This window comes from Gopherus evgoodei, chromosome 2 (assembly GCF_007399415.2).
Source record: "Gopherus evgoodei ecotype Sinaloan lineage chromosome 2, rGopEvg1_v1.p, whole genome shotgun sequence".
Lineage (NCBI taxonomy): Eukaryota > Metazoa > Chordata > Testudines > Testudinidae > Gopherus > Gopherus evgoodei.
Window position 1 is genome coordinate 285,601,580 of NC_044323.1, and position 18,940 is coordinate 285,620,519.

The 18,940-nt window shown below is 42.6% G+C and overlaps 1 protein-coding gene across 1 annotated transcript in view; it reads right to left on the minus strand.

Moving 5' to 3' along the window:
* The window catches only part of FAM135B (family with sequence similarity 135 member B), a 345,065-nt gene that overhangs the window by 25,501 nt on the left and 300,624 nt on the right, over positions 1-18,940 (minus strand). Inside the window, exons 8-11 of the mRNA XM_030553878.1 lie at positions 14,215-14,368; positions 11,067-11,116; positions 7,810-7,965; positions 5,238-5,311 (exon numbers count right to left, since the gene is read on the minus strand). Coding sequence (XP_030409738.1) covers positions 5,238-5,311; positions 7,810-7,965; positions 11,067-11,116; positions 14,215-14,368 — 434 coding nt within the window. The remainder of the gene's footprint in view (positions 1-5,237; positions 5,312-7,809; positions 7,966-11,066; positions 11,117-14,214; positions 14,369-18,940) is intronic.

Genomic DNA, 18,940 nt, shown 5'->3' on the forward strand with positions numbered 1-18,940 from the left:
TAAATACAAATGCTAAGTACGGAAGATTTAAAGTGCTTACCTACAAGTATGTGGAATACTTAAAAAATATATATACTTAAGTACAAACATACTTAAGTACTCGGGGGACACTGCAGGATTGTGCCTGCAGCAGAGACTGGTGTGGCCCATGGAGTTAGTCTGCAAAGCTCCAAGGGCCATTCTAGTTTGTGGCAATCTTACTCAGCTGCCTATTGCCTGCTCTGCAGCCCAGAATCCACCATAGTGCAGAGTGCCATGTGCACACCCCCTTCCACCCAAGATCTGCGCCCTCCTGCTCTAAGAACCACCCTGGCAAAACTCTTCCACCAGGGGGCAGTTGCAAGACCACGTATTGCTCTTACGTCAGAAGAATTTCTCCCCATCCTGCAGAGGGCTCTTGTCAGTTCTCTCTTGAAACTCTGGGGTAAAGAACTGGCCCAGAAATGTCTAGTGACTATTATACTCTTCCTGCTCCAGAGCTGAATGACATAACAACTGCCAGGGGAAGTGGAGAACAGGCAAAATACAACCAATTTATTTTCCATGTACTGGTTTTATTCCTGGCTTGTCTCATATGGCAAATACCAGAGAGCTGTGGTGGAGGATTAGAAGCAACTGAGAAAAAATGTTTCAGGGGTTTTCCATATAAAGCTTTGGGGCATGGCAAGCCAGGGTGTTAATCTAGAGCACATTAACCTGCCACCCATGGAGTGGCACTAGGAAGACCCTTCTGCTCAGCACTCTCTCCCTTCCCCACATAACTTAATGATTGCTTCATGCCCAGAATCATGGAAATGGATCTCCCTGCTATCCTCTCTAATATGACTGTGGATGTTCTCATTATACATATAAATACCTAATTCTTGTTGGAATCGTATAAAATTTTGAGCCTCGGTTAGATCTTGTGGCAGTGAGTTCCACAAATTGGTGATGCATTGCGAACAAAAGTATTTCATTTTGTCACCTATACATGTGGTGGCTTTTCAGTTTTGCTGAATGTCCCCTTGCCAAAATTCTTCCCAGTCAAGTGAGAAAGCATGTTTCAAACGTGAGATTATTTTATTTGGATTTTTCTTTGGCTAGTCTATGTATTCTAACAAATAGAGATGAAAACAACACAAGCTTTCAAGAGATGGTATTAGCTGGCAGCAATATGGGACAGGTTCCACAGAACAGAGCTGGTGCAGAAGTGCACACATTTCAGATTTCCGTCAGGGAAACACAGTTCATCACCACATAATAAGTGGAAACGACAAACTTTGTACATGCCACGGAGAAGAAATGGATAATGCTAACTCAAACAACAGGCTTGTAAACATATTATTCAATTCTCATGCTAATGCAGGATCTCTCTGTATCCCAGACAAGTGCCCTCTCATGCCTGACATTTCCCCTTCAACTTTACTTTGGCTGTTTCACAATTATTTGGGTCCAACTGTTCAACCATAAATCCTGTCAAGTATCAGAGGGGTAGTCATGTTAGTCTGGATCTGTAAAAAGCAACAAAGAGTCCTGTGGCACCTTATAGACTAACCAATGTATTGGAGCATGCGTCTGACAAAGTGGGTATTCACCCATGAAAGCTTATGCTCCAATACGTCTGTTAGTCTATAAGGTGCCAGAGGACTCTGTGTCCCTTTTTTCATAAATCCTGATTTGTCAGAAGCTGGGAATGAGAGACAGAGGTTGGATCACTTGGTGATTACGTGTTCCATTCATTCCCTCTGAAGCACCTGACATTGGTCACAGTTAGAAGACAGGATACTGGGCTAGATGGACCTTTGTTCTGACCCAGTATGGCCATTCTTATGTTCTGGTAGAATAATTAAATAAAAGGGCCCACAAACTTGACAGCCATCCAGACTTAAGCAGGGCATGTGCAGTAACCACCTGGTTCCCCTTACTAGCACACACGGCCATGTCCTTGATTTTTAGAGTGAATTCCTGGCCCCATTCAATTTAGCGACAAAACTCCCATTGACTTCAATGGGGCCAAGACTTTACCCTCAGTGTTTGAAAGTAACATGTGTATGCATTCCTTTTCAGCACTGAAATCTGTGCCACATGCAGCAGTAAGAGAAACAATGAAGTCAGTAGCAGAATTCCATGCAACAGTCTGTATTTAACTTAGGAATCATCACGTCCATGCTAATATCAGAAATAGTATACTTAAGACTTAAATCCTGACAGACGAAGCACTGTCTAGTTGCTGGGAATCAGAAGACTAGCGTTCTTTTCCCTGCTCTGCCACTGACCTGCTGTGCGACCTTGAGGAAGTCACTTTGCTCCTCTGAGCCTCAGTTTCCCCATCCACCCTTTGTCTGTTCGTCTATTTAGAGCATAAGTTCTTTGGGGTAGAGGCAGTCTCTTCTTATATGTTTGTAGGGCATCTAGCACAAGGGGGATCTGATCTCAATTGTGGCATGTAAGTGCTACCATAATTGCCACTATGACTATCAGGCCTTATTCATCATCATGTATATAGTGCCAGAGACATGCTGGATGCTTCACAGACAGAGGGAAACAGGACCCTGCCCTGAGGAGCTTACAGACTAAAGATACTGTGAGTGTTTACAGTCTAACTCTTGTTCTACTCAGCTTTCATGGCAGTTAAGGAGGAAGTTAGCTCTATTTCATAGAAAATGGGGCTAGTTTCACTGGTGCCAGTCCAATAAGTGTAACTGAAACATCTTTGTGCCAGCACGGCTCCCCTTCTGTTCTAGGACTGTTTGCCCAGATGGAGCAGAGTTACTGCTGATACCTCCTTCAGTGTTGATTAATGCAAAGTAATGCACACTGGAAAACATAATCCCAATTATACATATACAATGATGAGGTCTAAATGAGCTGTTACCACTAAAGAAAGAGACCTTGGAGTCATTGTAGATAGTTCTCTGAAAACATACACTCGTTGTGCAGCGGCAGTCAAAAAGGCAAACAGAATGTTGGGAATCATTAAGAAAGAGATAGATAATACAACAGAAAATATCATATTGCCGCTACATAAATCCATGGTAAATCCATATCTTGAATACTGCGTGCAGATGTGGTTGCCCCATCTCAAAAAGATATATTAGAATTGGAAAGGGTTCAGAAAAGGGCAACAAAAATGACTGGGGTATAGCACAGCTTCTGTATGAGGAGAGATTGGTAAGACTTGGACTTTTCAGCCTGGAAAAGAGCTGACTAAGGGGGGATATGAAAGAGGTCTATAAAATCATTAGTGGTGTGGAGAAGTTTTATTTACTCCTTCTCATAATACAAAGTACCAGGGGCCACCAAATGAAATTAATAGGCAGCAGGTATAAAACAAACAAAAGGAAGTATTTTTTTTTACACAATGCACAGTCGATCTGTGGAACTCCTTGCCAGAGGATGTTGTGAAGGCCAAGAATATAACAGGTTTCAAGAAATAACTAGATAAATTAATGGATGATAGGTACATTGATGGCTATTAGCCAGGATGGGCAGGGATGATGTCCCTAGTCTCTGTTTCCCAGAAGCTGGGAATGGGAGACAGGGGATGGATCACTTGATGATTACCTGTTCTGTTCATTCCCTTTGGGGCACCTGGCATTGGCCACTGTTGGAAGACAGGACACTGGGCTAGATGGACCTCTGGTCAGAGCCAGTATGGCTGTTCTTATGTTCTCCCTCAAGGGTGCTGATATAGCAGGAAGCTATAGTCTATATTTGGGGTGCCATATGAGAGAATGAGCTGAATGGTCACGTCTGGGGCCCCTCTGGCCATGTCTCCTTCACAGCTGAGCACTACCCACTTTCGTAGGCTGGGCTGGCCCTATACAACCATCCACCTAAGCACTACTGAGGTTGTGGCTGCCTTGAGCTGTTCCCCTTTACACTGTGGTAGACTGTGCACTGCATCTGTCCCCATGTCTCTAGTTACAGCTTTGAAGAGGGCACCATTATATGGACTCCTCCTCTATGGCCCTGCATGGTGGCACAATCTGTGGCACTATCCCTAAACCATTTCTGAAGGACATGTCTCTAGTCTGATACATTCCAGCAACGGCGGCTTCACAGTCCTCCTGGCCAATCTGTCTCACTGCAGAACTCTTCTAAAACCACAACATTTTCACTAATCTTTAATCTAAGTCGTTCCTGCTGTACAAGAGCATCAACCAGAGCGTCTGCTTTTTGACTCACTTGAAATGAAAATAACTGCCCCCTGCTCCATCGCTAACATCCCTGATCATGTTTGTGAGCAGATATTTCCTCCTCTCAGCCTGGTTTTCTGCAGAATGAGCCTGGCCCTCCCTTAACATTTCCCCAGACAGTGCCTAGTTTCCTCATCTTTTATTACTTTTGTTGCTTTCCTCTCAGCTCTCCTCTAAATGAGATAAGGAGTGGAATCCTGCCTGCAGTCAACTCCAGGTAACCCAGATGAAGGCAGCAGGGTTGTTCAGGTGTAACCAAGGGCAGAATTTGTCTCTAAGTATTTTAAAAATCATGGCGGGGTCCCAATTCTGTTCCCTCGTTGGGGCTTAAGCTGAAACGTCAAGCAGAGGGAAATAATTACCTTGCTTGTTACGCATAACACAATCCTTTGAATACAGCCCAGTACCAGATTTATTTTCTCTGACAACCTTCCATTACTAATTCTCCTCCAATTTATCATCCACTCTGAGTCCCACTGTCACCAGCACCAACCCAGCATTCTGTCCATTCTGAGCCATCAGTTTCTAAACTGCGTCATCCAGCTCCAGCACTTATGTTCAAGGCTTTGTGTTAACCACTGATGAATGTTTCATGGCTTTGTCCTGTCTGCCTTCCCCAGATCCTCCCAGCGCTACCACGGCTGCACCCAAGAGAGTTTCACCCATTTGCGGACATTGAGGAGGAGAAAAGAGTTTTTATGACCTTTTGGCACTTGCTGCTGCCTCAGTCAGGATTTCAGCCTCTATCATGCTTTAGACCACAATCTTTAAAAAACCCACCTGCAAATCACAGGTGTCTGAAGATTACAACTCTCTGAGGCCTGATCTGGATCTTGCATTGTGTAATTTTTTACCTTGACTTCAGTGGATTTACACTGTAGTGAGATTAAAATAGACCTGATGCCTTCTGTACGGAGTACAAATGCCCACTGAAGATTAAGGAGGAAGGGCATGGATTTGCATCAGAAAGGATAAAGCGGCGGCATGGCGTCTAGTTTTAAGAGACCATATGCTTGCGGGACCAAGTGCCAGGGATGGAAGATGTAAGGAATTACTTACAGGCTTTCCTGAAAGGTCAGCACAGCTAGCTTTTGGTGCTCAGCATAAAAGAATGCTTCTGAGAATCTTCTTACCTGGGTATGAAACACAAAGGTTACACGTTAAAGCCTTTAAAAGACACCGAGTGCATGCAAGCCTGCTCCAGTTGCTCTGCACCACTCTGGTGACACAAGGAAGCCAGGAACCCAGGTTGCTCAGCCAATTCAGATGGTTTTCTGCTTTGTTTTGCTGGAAGCAGCCAGTGTATCTGGGTGAATATGGCCTGAGATGTTCAAAGCCTCTTAGGATTGAAGACGCAGCCCTTGGAAATATTTCGGAATCTATTCCAATGTACCTGCTGTTTCTTTGTTTAGAAGCAGCACATTTGTTGAATTTAAGAGTTCTCTCTGCAGCTTTAAAACGAGGGTCGCTAATTCTCTTCCCCGGCAGCTGACATGGCAGTAGCCAAGTTACTAAATGAGAGAAGTCAATAATCAATGGTATCTTTTGCACAAAGATATACAGTAACTCTCATTCTTACACATGAACACAGAGGGGAAGAAACCCAACATTATCAGAAACACATACATGTGTGGCATGAAATCTGCAAATTCAAGTTTTCCAAAGTTTTGCATGGACATTAGAGAGAACAATTCAGCAATGGGCAATCAATTGCCAAATAGTTGCAGGTTTGAAATGATTTGCAGAGCACTTAATATGAAAACATACACTCCTAAAAAAACTCGGTACTGCTATTTGCTCAGAAATAAGCTTTGACTTTCTATGCACTCCAACAAGATATGTAATCAAATCAATTAAGACTCTAGCCCCTATGTTACTGCTGTTATTTGTAAAATACAGCATCATAGAATGGCAGCAGAAAGCATGCAAACAAAATTACATCTCCCTAAACCTCCAAGCTATGTTCTGACAAATGGCCTTTCTAAAATAATAGATTAGCATTGCTTGAAAAAGGCTGTTTAATAATAATAATACCTTACGTCTGAGGCGCTCAAACTGCTTCATGCAGCCAGGTAAGCAATACCACACACATTTTAAAGAAAACTAGGCCTGTAAAGGTCAAGTAACTTGCCAAAGAACCCCAGTTCCCTTTTCTAGCCATTAGACATGCTGCTTCTTTAGCTTAGATGCTATGTTGAAGGTACCTCCTGCTTCCTATACATTTCCCTCTGAAGGAGTTAGATAATAAAGGAGAGTCCTGATCTGAAGCACTGCATTTGAGCACGTGCTTCCTTAAGCAGGCAAGTAGTCCCACTGACGTCAATGAAGCACATGCTTAAGAGGGGCTTTAGTGCATTCAGCATAATCAGATAGGCAGCAGCCAAACGGTAATATGTGCGTGTGTGCATGTCTGTGAGAATGTGTGTGTGATACTAAGGAGCGGGAATGTACTGGCTGCTTATGTATAAAGAGGTAATAAAAGAAATCGAGCTATATTTCCAGTGGCAGCTGTGTTAAAGGAGTTATGAAGGATAGATTTTTTAATTATTTGACTCTGTGATGATTCTGTTTTTTCAGATGAATTTCCACATTTTGTGACAATCCAGGCACCATGGGAAATCAAACCTTTACCACAACTGAGTAATTTGGTATTTTGATATTTAAAATGTGCTCAGTTTTCTGTATAGTACCAGTGTTCTATAAAGGCCAGGTCTTCTTTTCCATTGTGGTTGAGGGTTTTCCAAACTTTAGGCCCACAATATCCGGGATCTACCCAAAAGACAGGACACTGATAAGGCGGCAAGGGATGGTCAGAGGTACAGTCCTGAAATGCAGCTCTTGTATAGGACAGTAGTCTGTTTGTAATCCATGTCACTAAGGCCTTAGATTTAAATCCACATCAAGGCCCTGACCCAGCGAGCTAAATGGGAGAACCTCTGTACTGTTGAAGTTTAAGAGACATGGATCTGCTCAGGCAGAACAATTTATAATCTTGGGGCTAAAATACATAGCTAACTCAGTTTGCAAACTGCTTAAAGAAAAGACCTTCCCTTTATACTTGTCTGAGAAGCGCCTAGCACAATTCTGGTGCTATTGTAACAACAAGTTATTAATGATTATTGTTAGCAGGCCCCACCAAGGAATGTAGTTTGTACCAAGAGTCTATGAAGTTGCTGAAATAAAATTATGAAAGCAGACCCTGGTTTTCCTGTTTCATCATCTCTTGCAGATTGTGAAGCCCTTCCTGGATCTCTCAGAGCTATGCATTCCAGGCTCCAACATGCCTCCTCTTGGCATGATGCTATCCAGCAGGAAAACTGGCTGCCATTGCCAGGTGAAGACAAGACAGGTTACAAGGTCACTACTTGCTCCTATTTGTTGAACTGACAGCTAGGATTTGATAGTTGAAGGAATTATTTTAAACCCGCTATTTGCTAGGCATAAAATTCCCCCCTGTGCAAAGAGCACAGTGACTTAGGCATCACTTAAGTGGTAGATAGGCTTTGGACTGGTTCTCTGCCTGGGGGTGAATTTCACACAGTAACTCTAATAAAGGCACACTCTGGATGCAACTTTGATCTCTTCCTATCAGGTTGTTATCGCCATTGCTGAATGAATTGTTTAGCATTACCCTTAACATATGATGCTCCTGAGTAAGATAGGCTGTGACTTCTGGATGGAGTGTCACTGTCTCCAGGAACTGGGTCCATAGTCCCAAAAGGTGGGAGCAAAGCCAGGCTAGGTCCTTGCTTATCTGCTCTGCTATCTTCTCTGGACTATTCAACATCTAGAGGGGGAGAAGGATATTTGGAGGTTAGGTCAGTGGCAATAATTAGGACATTAGATTAAGTCCCCTTAAAAAAAAAAAAAGCATGATCCTTGACTCAGAACTGGGCTGACGCTGTTTTCTTATCAATTATTTTATCCCAGATCAGGGAGTTACTATAGAATTAGTTCAACACGTGTATTTTAGCACAAATTAAGATGGAGACATAAAAGAAGTGTGGGGAGTGGGCACAATCCAGCTGTAGCCAATATTTTTCATTGCAGGTAAAAATTAAATGAATGCAGCCAATTGGTTGTTGGTTCCAGAATATCCACTAGATGGTGCTGCTTACTCTGGAATACAAAATGTGGCTCCCTCTTCTGTAGACTTGGCGATGCCTTTCGATTAGAGCAACATCTCTTTCACACAGGTCACACCACAGCACTAGCTAGGTGAGTTTTTTTATAAAGTATAATGCCCAGAACAGTATGAAAAAAATTCCAAAATTCCTTCACACAACATAAAAACTAGGGGTCACCTAATGAAATTCATAGGCAGCAGGTTAAAAAAACAAACAAAAGGAAGTACTTCACACAATGCACTGTCAACCTGTGGAACTCATTGCCAGGGGATATTGTGAAAACCAAAAGTTTAACTGAGTTCAAAAAAGAATTAGATAAGTTGATGGAGGATAGGTCCATTAATGGCTATTAGCCAAGATGGTCAGGGAAGGAGCCCCATGCTTGAGGTGTCCCTAAATCTCCAAATGCCAGAAGCATCTGGCACTGGCCACCGTCAGAAACAGGATACTGAGCTAGCTGGACCTTGGTGGTCTGAGCCAATATGGCCATTCTTATGTTCTTAAGTGTATTTTCTCCTTTCTCTACTGCACTTGAACAAGAGTGAGGAACAGATAAAAGGCTACAGAGTTCTCTTAGAATTTTACTGATATTTATGCACTCCAACCTCTATAGCATACAGTAGCAGTAGACTCCACAGACAGTAATTCTGTTTTATGGTAAATGTGTTAGTAAAGCCCTACAACAATGGGGCACTGATCTACGGCTCTGGTCCCTAGGAAATACAAATTATTAACAATAATAATAATAATAGAAGTTATCCCTTAAAAAACTAAATAAAACAAACCAACAAAGTCTCTTTGCCAGTCACAATCCCTTTTCACCATAGCGCCACGATGAATCCTGAGTTCCTGCTTGATTTTTACCCAGTTCCTACCAGGCAATCTCCCAAGGCTAGTGGCACTGAAATCTAAATCACGATTAAAAGGAAATCCTTGGGTGCGTATGTGTGCGTGCATGTGTGTGTGTGTGTGTGTAACTGTGGGTATCCTGCTTGTACTTACACTGCCCTCACTGCTCTGCTGTATTCCTGATTCTGCAATCTGTTCGGTGTGGGCAACCTCTTGTACCAATTCAAATAGTGAAATCAAACGGGTCTATGGGGTGGAGGCATCTGCCCTCCCCCAGCTGCTCTTTGGAGGATCAGGGCCTTATTTTGTATAACTAGTCCCCCTTGTTTAGAAGAAGAAATAACTTGCACTGTCAGCAATGCTGTTTACTTTTAATTTTAAACATTAGCAACTAAGTTATTGCATCAATTGTCAAGGAAGGCCTGGAGAGCAAGTTTCAAAGGAGAAGCTACATTAAAACCCAGGATTATTAAATAGCATGATGGTTATTTTTCCAGCTCATTTGCTCTTAAACTTTTCAGCAGGCTTGAGATAACTGAAAGGTCAGTGTCAAGCTCTAATTGTGATGTTCCTGCTGTATAACAACAGTGGGTCACACAAACCGAGAGCTAGGCAGGTGTCAGAGAAATCCTGAGAGGTAGCCATTCCAGTTTGTTGTAGGTACTCAGCACTTCTCAGGATTCAGCCCATGGGTAGGGCTGAGAAGGACCTATTCCAATCCCAAGTTCCTCCCAATTAATCTGAATTCTGCAATATTCATTCATGAATTTGAGACTTCCAGAGGAGCCCAGGGAAGTCTGGAATCCACTTTATTATTGCCTGACATTCACAAAATCATGAGTCTTTGCCGAAATCATACCGTTGCCTTAAAAATCAGATTTTGTAAAATAACAGTGAACGTTGTGGTTCTTTTATTTGCTTTCTAGTTTCTGAACCTTCAGGGTGCACTTGGGTCATATTTTCAAACTTTTCTCTGCAACCAGGAGGGTTAGACTCACATCACAGACTGTGACATCTCACTCAGTTACCCCTTCCTTGAGCCCAATAACTTGTGTTTAGCTAAAGCACAGCTTCCGGAAATACATCCGGTCTTGATCTGACATCAAGAGATAGATAATCTGTTACTTCCCTTGATAACTTGTTCCAAAGGCTAATTACCCTCACTGTTAAAAAATAAAATCGTATGTCTTATTGCGAATTGGAATTTGTCTGGTTTTGGCTTCCACCCATTGGTTCCTGTTTTGCCTTTCTCCACAACATTAAAGAGCCCTTTAGTTCCCAACATTTTCTCCCCAGGAAGGAATTTATACACTGCAATCAAAGTCAGGTCTCAATCTTCTTGTTGATAAACTAAACAGATTGAGAGTTATGTCTCTCACTAAAAGGCATTTTTTCCAGCCCTCAAATAATGTTTGTGGCTCTTTCCTACACCATCTCTCATTTTTCAACATCCTTTCCAAAATGTGGACACCAGAACTGCATGCAGTAGTCCAGTATTGGTATCACCAATGCTGTACTCAGAGAGGTAAAATCACCTCCTTACACCAATTCACTACTTCCCTATTTATATGCCTGTTTAACTTTAGGCACCCATGTTTAACCATTTGGTCCCATATACCTGGCACTCAATCAGCAGCAGACCATATATTATAACCCAGGAGCTGGCAGCTCCCAGTCCCATTTAACTAAGCTGATCTCTGGGGCTATTCCTAGGGATGGAGGTGTCAGGCCTTGTTAAAACAGTCCAGCCAGTGATTTGATGAAAATGAAGGCGGCCCCATATGCATTTGCAGTCATAGTGCAAGAAACGTTTGTTTGACTGGTTGCCGACACTGAACTTGCTTCTCCCGAGTGAGTTGTCTCTGTGAGTTTGAAAACTGTGTGAACGTATTGATTCTGCTAAAGAAAATACCTGCAGCTCTGTACAAAGTTGAGATAGCGTATCTTCCACAGCTAGCTCCGCTGGGGGCACAAAAAGAAAAACCAAGTTTGAGAAGAGCAGAAGTGACACATTAACACATAACTGTCATTCAACACTCGACGCTCCACCCTCGACTGGCAAGAGTCTCCTTGGCTCTGCACCCAAGATCTCTGCTCAAGAGCCCCTCTCTTTCCTTAATGGTCAAATCCTGCTCATTTTACTCCAGCAGCTACCCTCAGTGAAGTTCAATGGGACACTTGCCTCAAAAAAGCATGCAGGATTTGGCACTTCCTATAGGGGACTCCCAGTGATGTAAGCAGCAGCTTGACCAGAAAGGGACCATGCACATTACAAAATGCCCTGCCCTTTTTCCAGCAAGCAGCTGTGTTAGGGCTAGCGCTTGAGCATCCCCAGCTTCCATGGGGGTCAGTAGTATTGGCAGTGCTCAAAGCTGCACCAGAGGCACCCAGCACTGTGCAGGATTATGCCCTTTACTTCCTTTATAATGCCAAGGTAACACAGTAACAAAGTGCAAGCTGCTAAGTGCCCTGGCAAAAGCCTTCCAGGGCAGCAAATGCTTCAGCCAATTGCCCTATACCTTATTTCATCCCCAATATCTGAGCAATGAGGCAAACCAGGCTTGTAAAGCTTTATGCAGCTCTGGGTCTGAAGTCTGTCAGCTCTCTGGGGCAGGGACTGTACCTTCCTCTGTGTTTGGAAAGCCCCTGGGACCCGTTGGGCCCTGCCACAGTATCAGTAATAAATCCGACACTTGGAACATGTGCATGTGTTTCCTTTTCTGCATCTATGCTTGGTGGTCTCAACCAAAATGTTTGCTTTGGGGCCTTAGTGCAGACCTAGCTTTTATAGCTTGCAGCTGTCAAGTGAGATGGTCCCAGGGAAAATCCCATGCTGCAGTTATGCCTCACCAAGAGTGGATCATAGAGACATTCTGCAAAAGGTCATAAAAACAGGAGATCTGAAACAAAACCTCAGGAACTTTGGCTTGTGGAATTTGGAGGGAGGAGCCCTCACTAATAATAACAAGTATATAGCACATGGCTACAAGGGAAGACCATACCAAAATGCCTCCTATTTAAATGTTCAGAGTAATCATGAAGGGACAAATTGACACAAGGGTGTCTAACTGCAATTGTGCATATTCATAGGCGCAACCACACCCCATCTTTTAATGTGCTGGTTCATGCTTCAATCCGGACTCATGCATTTGCATTCTTGGTTTCTCAGGCTTGCTCCAGATCTAAAATTTAGGCTGACATAGCTATGCGGGTCTGGAGTGTGAAAAATCCACCCCCTTGACCAACGTTGCTAAGCTGACCTAACTTCCAGTGTAGATGCAGCCAAATCAATGGAAGAACGCTTCTGTTGACAGAGCTACTGTCAGCTGGAGAAGTATTGTTCCTACACCAATAGAAAAAACCCTTCCTTCAGTGGTGGCTGTGTCTACACTAGGGGGCTGTGCTGGCACAGCTATAGCAATGTAGCTGGTATAGTCCCTGTAATATAGACATACTCTTAACGTGGAAACTGGATTGTTACATTTTTTATGTACAGCCCATGGGCCTAATCAATGCCCACTGAAGTTAATGAAAAGACTCTCAGTGACTGTAACAGGCTTTTGATCAGGCCTCAAAGTCCTGAACCTGCAATCAGATATTTTAGACTTGTAAATGAGAACGGAGAATTTCATTCATAAGTGGCTAAACAGTTAGATTTGCATTAAGTGAATCTGCATGTATAGCAAGTATATGTGCAAATGAAATGCATATTTATGCATCATAAACTGTCTGAAAATCTAGCAGAAATGTAACCTGTATGTGTTTTGGGTCTTTTTATATTTGTAATAGATGAAACACACAAGAGGCAATACCACCTTGTCCCTTTCAACTTCCAAACCTGCCAGTGTGTGATAGAAATAATTTCTACATGTAACCAATAACCAAAATGCATGACACCTGTGTTTTGTTGTCATGCGGGAGTTGACAGGTTATAATAACTTTTAAGTACCGGATCTGTTTTTAAGGATATTTTCTCACTGTGTGAAAGAAATAAATCAGTTTTCTTAACTGAATGCAGGTTATTTGAGAGAGGGAAATGTGGCCCTTAAGAGTGAATGCAGCAGGACGAGGAGATGGAGCCAGCCCCAATGTGGGATGTGCAGCACAATGCTTTACAGCTGATTGCTCCGATAGTACCTACAGAATCGATATGGAAGGCATTATCTCTCTCTTTTTTTAAGCTATTGGTCAATGGAATGGGGCATGTCTCTCTCATGGGCTCTGCAATCCTAATATTGCCAGCTAATGCCTTTTTAAAATATATACCTCTGAAAGTGCCAGCCATGCTTCCTAAATCCAAAGAAACAGGTTGGAAAACAGAGGCTGGCTTGGGGAGTTCTTCATTTCTAATGAACTACTCATTACCAATGCAAGCATGAGAGAGCACAAATTAATGAATGCAGGCCTGCAACCCTACAACAGTGCTAGGCCTTGAAGCTTTGAACTCAATATCCTTACTAGTGCTGTGAAAGGTCTACAAAGCCATAGGGGCTGCTGCTTCAGGGGGAGAATCTGTTAAACAGCTAAATTAGGGAGAAAAGCAGAAACCACTTATAAGAGCATGTAGTAATTCTGCTACTACCAAGGTGTCTGTGGTAAAAAAGCAATACATTCTAAAGCAGAAATTGGAGATTATGTTCTAATAAAATTTACTCTATATTGAGTTTCCCCCGCTAATTTGAAAAATATTTGCTCATGGGGCTGTTGGTTCCTAAAGTTCTCCCATGCCTGATAGGGAGCTCGAGGCTTTGAAAGGCAGCCAGTTCCAGACATCATTCAAAGAAACTATTTTTGGACACTTATAATAACTTATTCCTTCTAAACACTAATGTGATCTTCAGCTAGTATAAACCCATTGCAGTAGAGCGATGTCGATTTACATCAGCCCTGACGCATGATCTGGCCCTGGCTCATGATTACCCTAAAATAAACACCAAAAATAAAATCAGGGGAAAAAATCCCCTAAGATCCCAAAATAAACTGGAAAACTTAGTTACTAAAAGGTCTGTTTAAAATGAGACCAGTCAACACTAAGAGATGTAAAATGTCTGTTCTCTTACCTAACTTCAGCTGTGGCAAATCTGGAATCTCTTTCATTATGACTGTGTAGTACAGATGAAGCCCTCTGTATGCATTCAAGAGCAGCAGACACAGGTCCTTATGCCATTTGTATGCATGCTGCATACAGTTTTCAGAAGGGACATAAAAGCTACCCTGGATAAGGAAACAGAAGAAAATAAATGCAAATTAAAATGTACGCTTCTCTTTTGTGCTGGAGGTTTTAAAAATGTGAGTGTGAGATGCCCCATAATCTTGCATCCTTTAGATCACATGTAGATCTTTACTTCCACTCGTTGTCAGTGTACAAAGAACCACACATTGGTGTCACATAAGAGGATGTTCAGAGCATGATTCCCACAGGCATTAGCTTCTGGAAGCAGGAAGCCTGAGCTTGGGTCTATCAGATGAGGAAGCAATCGAGCAGAAGAAAGTATGTTTAAACACAGAAGTCTCCAAAAACTGTTGCGAAAAAGGAATAGTATTTTACACCTACCTATAGGTGTAGATAGTAGAGCTTGAGCAGGTGTTTGCAATATTGTAACAAAGTCAAAGGGATACCCTCCATTTAAAATCAGAACTTGACTACAGATTTGCTGCCTGCAATTGTTATGAGCACAGCCTAAGATGACTAGAACTGAAAGACAGAAGATAAAAATGTTTCCCTGATTTTTTCAGTATGTTTACTTTGTGTATTTGACAGCACTTTGTAGATAGTCAGTTTCACAGTTTGCTCTGTGTAGTGAGCTAAGCCCTGATCCTGCTGTTAGCTCTGAATTTGACTGTTGAATTCAGGCCTGAAGAACTTTCCCCTGTTGTTTGTGTGGGTTTTTTACCCAGAACCACATGAGAGAAACAACACTTGAAGGAGGAACTGAGGAGCAGGTGTCCATTATTCAGATCAGCATTGTCCTTTTAAGTTAGAAGGGCAGAGAGTCCCAAACCAAATCGCTGTACTCAAATGCTAGCAAAGTTCATATACTGATTTGCACAGTGCAGCTGGGCCTTCCTCTTACAGTAAAGTGACTGAACTATACCACCATATCATATCTCTCCTGCACCAAATATGGGTAAGTAGAATGGCCCAGTGGTACATTTTCAACTCCGGTGCTTGATACCGACACAGTGAGGGATTCAGGTGTCAAGAAGCATGCCAGTCCTGGCTCTGTTTGCACATGTCACACACTGAATTTCCACACTGTGCAGATTACTATTCACGTGCTATATTCTCAGCTGACTGCAGAACGTAGTGGACACCAGAGATCTATGTAGTGCAAACAATGGATGGGGGAGGAGAAGCTATTTATAAAAATGTTGCTTGCTGCACAATATATTGGGCAGCATCTAGAGGTTTCAGTACAGAGCAAGAGCCAGGAGACCTAGTGTGACACCAAACCAGAAAGGATTAAGCAATTAACAGGCTAAATGACACAAATTCAACCTTTAAAAACATACTAGAAAAGTATATAAATTGTAATTAGGGCCATTCCTTATAAATAGCTAACAAAGCCATGTTAGCTAGACCAGGCCTTTGAAATGTAGACTTGTACTGTTAGAGAATTAGAAGAAGATGGTTACTGTATTTGTCTGTGTTTACCTATATCTCATCAGAGGTTAGCAATGTTACTATATTCTACTTATTCAGAGATCAAAAGTGAATATTAACACTTAGATGAAACGAGGGTGTAATAATATCATTGTCTAAATTTCTCTTTTATCTTTTAGTAGTAAATGATCTATGAACTGCTGAAATGGTTAATTGCCTTATGCTGATCAATGCAACTAATTACCTATGTATAAACAGGAAATAGAAGTGACTTCTAAGTCATAACGTACATTACCCATTCTTTATCCAATTAATGCCTGCTGCGTTAACTACTGTTGAGAGGCTAATGCAGCCTGCCAGAGATCTATAAAAGAACGCTAGGGCCCCAACCCTGTCTCTCAGATCATAGAATCAATATCAGGGTTGGAAGGGATCTCAGAAGCTCATCTAGTCCAAACCCCCTGCTCAGAGCAGGACCCATCCCCAGGAAGATTTTTGCCCCAGATCCCTAAATGACCCCCTCAAGGATTGAACTCAGAACCCTAAGTTTAGCAGGCCAGTGCTCAAACCACTGAGCTATTCCTCCCCACCCACTGCTTAAATTTGGTCAAGGAAAGTTTGAGTCGCAAGACTGAAGTCTCCAGCTCCAAGTCTGGATTACCCTGGTATTTCTCATGGAAGAATTTATACAAACTCTGCACGTGAACTGTCTATTTGGATTATAACCTATGGAATTGACTCTGAAAGAACTTTTTAAAACTCAGCAGTTCATCATCTCTACTATGAACATCCTATCTGTATGTATAATGATCTTTAATCACAGCCTCTCTCTTTTCTTTTAAAATAGATCTTAGTTTATTAATAAGAATTAGGTATAAGCATGGATTTGAGTAAGATTTGAAATATTCATTGACCTGATGGGTAATGTGTCTGATCCCTTGGGCAGGGGTTGAACTTTATATATGATAAACAAGATTTTCAGTAACTCTCATCATATCTGACTAGGCTGTCTGGGTGAGAGACCAAGTCTGGATTGCTTTAATGGAGCTTATGTTTTGGTAACCAGTAAGGTATTGTAGAAGCTGTTTGGTGGCTGCGTTGGTCAATCTAATTATTAGAATAACCACCAGTTTGGGGGATCGTTTGTCCCATTCTTTGCAGTTTTCCCTGACTGAACAATCTCAAGTGGTTGGAGAAAAACTTAGTTCTCACTTTCTGGTTGAGTGCAGCAAATTCAGCTACTTTATTTCTCAAGCAATTGCACAGAGAGAGTGCGCTAGGACACAGGGTTTCCCCCTCCTAGGCAGGTCTCTCTCCAGGTAAACAATTACAGCAAGCATTTATACCTGTTGTTACATACAATAATAAGCAACAGCTGCATTTTGTTTGTACAGAGGTCATCTTGATATCTTGTATTTCTCATTTCTATTTAGATGCTAGTCTACATTCCTCATTATTGACACAAGGTTGCAACAACTTCTCACACAGTTCTTTCCCACTCACCTTACCCAAGCCTTGCTTCTACAAATCTCGTGTTATTAGGGTTACAGCTAGCCTGACTCTTGCTCACAGAGGTGACTATTTGCACTGAAATCTCTGTCAGTTCTTGCTCTACTTCCACAAGTGTGTCCCGTCCCCCCGCCCAGCAACTATGATCATACAGATTTTAGTCCCAACTCTGCATTAGATTAGCTGTGTGACACTGGATCCCCATTTTCAAAAGTTATGCTAATTTTCAATCCTTCCATTCTTGTGTACCCAGCTAGAATCACTCATAGGAACTTGGTTTTCAAAGCTCCCGACCCCGAGCCAACTCCAGTATTTGGCAGTGCCGATTGTTGGTGTCACTAAGCATAACCCTACGTAACTCGAGAGGGTGGAAGGCCACAAGAGTATGGCGCCTTCCTGGTTTTAGGCCTCAGCAGACAAAAGTCCCTCCATGTTTGAACTTTAATCGACCTAAAAGGCCAGGTGTAACAGCCGTTATCAGTTGCAACAGTTCTAACTGGTCTAAAGCAGAAATAATGAGGCCTGTGCACCTTTAGCAGAAGGACAAGATAACTTGCAGAAGGAAAACTTACTAACGAGCTGCCGGGGCCAAGATTACTTAATGCACCTGCGCTTACGTAATTGCTACAGGGGGAGGGAGGAGGAGGAGGGAGGGGAAACGGGGGATTGCTAGTCAGTGAGAAAAGTTCTCATGGATATAAAGGAACAGACTGCTTGTTTTAGGTGTGCTTGATCTGAGTCAATCTCCCTGCACCGCTTTGAGATCTCAAATAAACTTGGTTTGCTTCTCCACCCTGGTGTGTTTATTGGCGCGGCACACCAGGCCACGGACCCCCCCGCTGTTGCTTGGCCTCAGGCAGTTATCTGCCGGCAACACGATCATTCAGAGCTCCTCCGGCTTCCTATGGACTTGTGGCTGCTTTTGAAAACATGGGTCTTCATGATACCTCCCCCTCTGCAAAATGAGGATGAAAAGAACACCCCTCTCCCATCCCCCATGTGCAGGTTGCTTTTAGTTCTTCAGGTGAACAGCATTAAGGAGAGTTTGGTAATCGCACAGAATATTTCGGATGGGTAAGAATTCAAAAATCCAATGAAAAATATCATAGGCTCAACAAGCCACTCACTGACATTTAATCCAAGTTGATTCTGGACCAATAGTATAGTGTGGTTGGAGTGAAAAGGCAGCAGACAGCTGGAGTCAAAGCCCTACTGAACTGCAACAGGAGAGGAGTTTAATGTGATCCTGATAAAAGAAGAAAATAGTGACATGCAGCGTTTGGCCATTTTAAAAAGAATTCCCTGTGATTTCAGGCTCTGGGAATATTTACACTGTATATTCACTACATGTATGAGTAGTCTACATGGCTGAGGAATCATGGCCCCAATACATCCCGTTGGCACCACCAAACCTGCTCCCACACTCTTGACCTTCCCTTCAGAAAAGGGAATACGCTGGAATGAAGGGAATGTGGCCACCATGTGATAATTTTCTGTGACCCAATGTTGGCATAATTTCACCCCCAATACCAAGAGCTGTATGTCAGATGCAAGTTAGAGCAGTCCTAAGACTGCTCTAACTTGCACCAAGGGTAAAACTGGTCCTGGCTGTCCCCAGGATCAGGATAGGTTGGAAGTAGCTTCCAGTCATCATTGTCCCTGCCTTGGGTGCT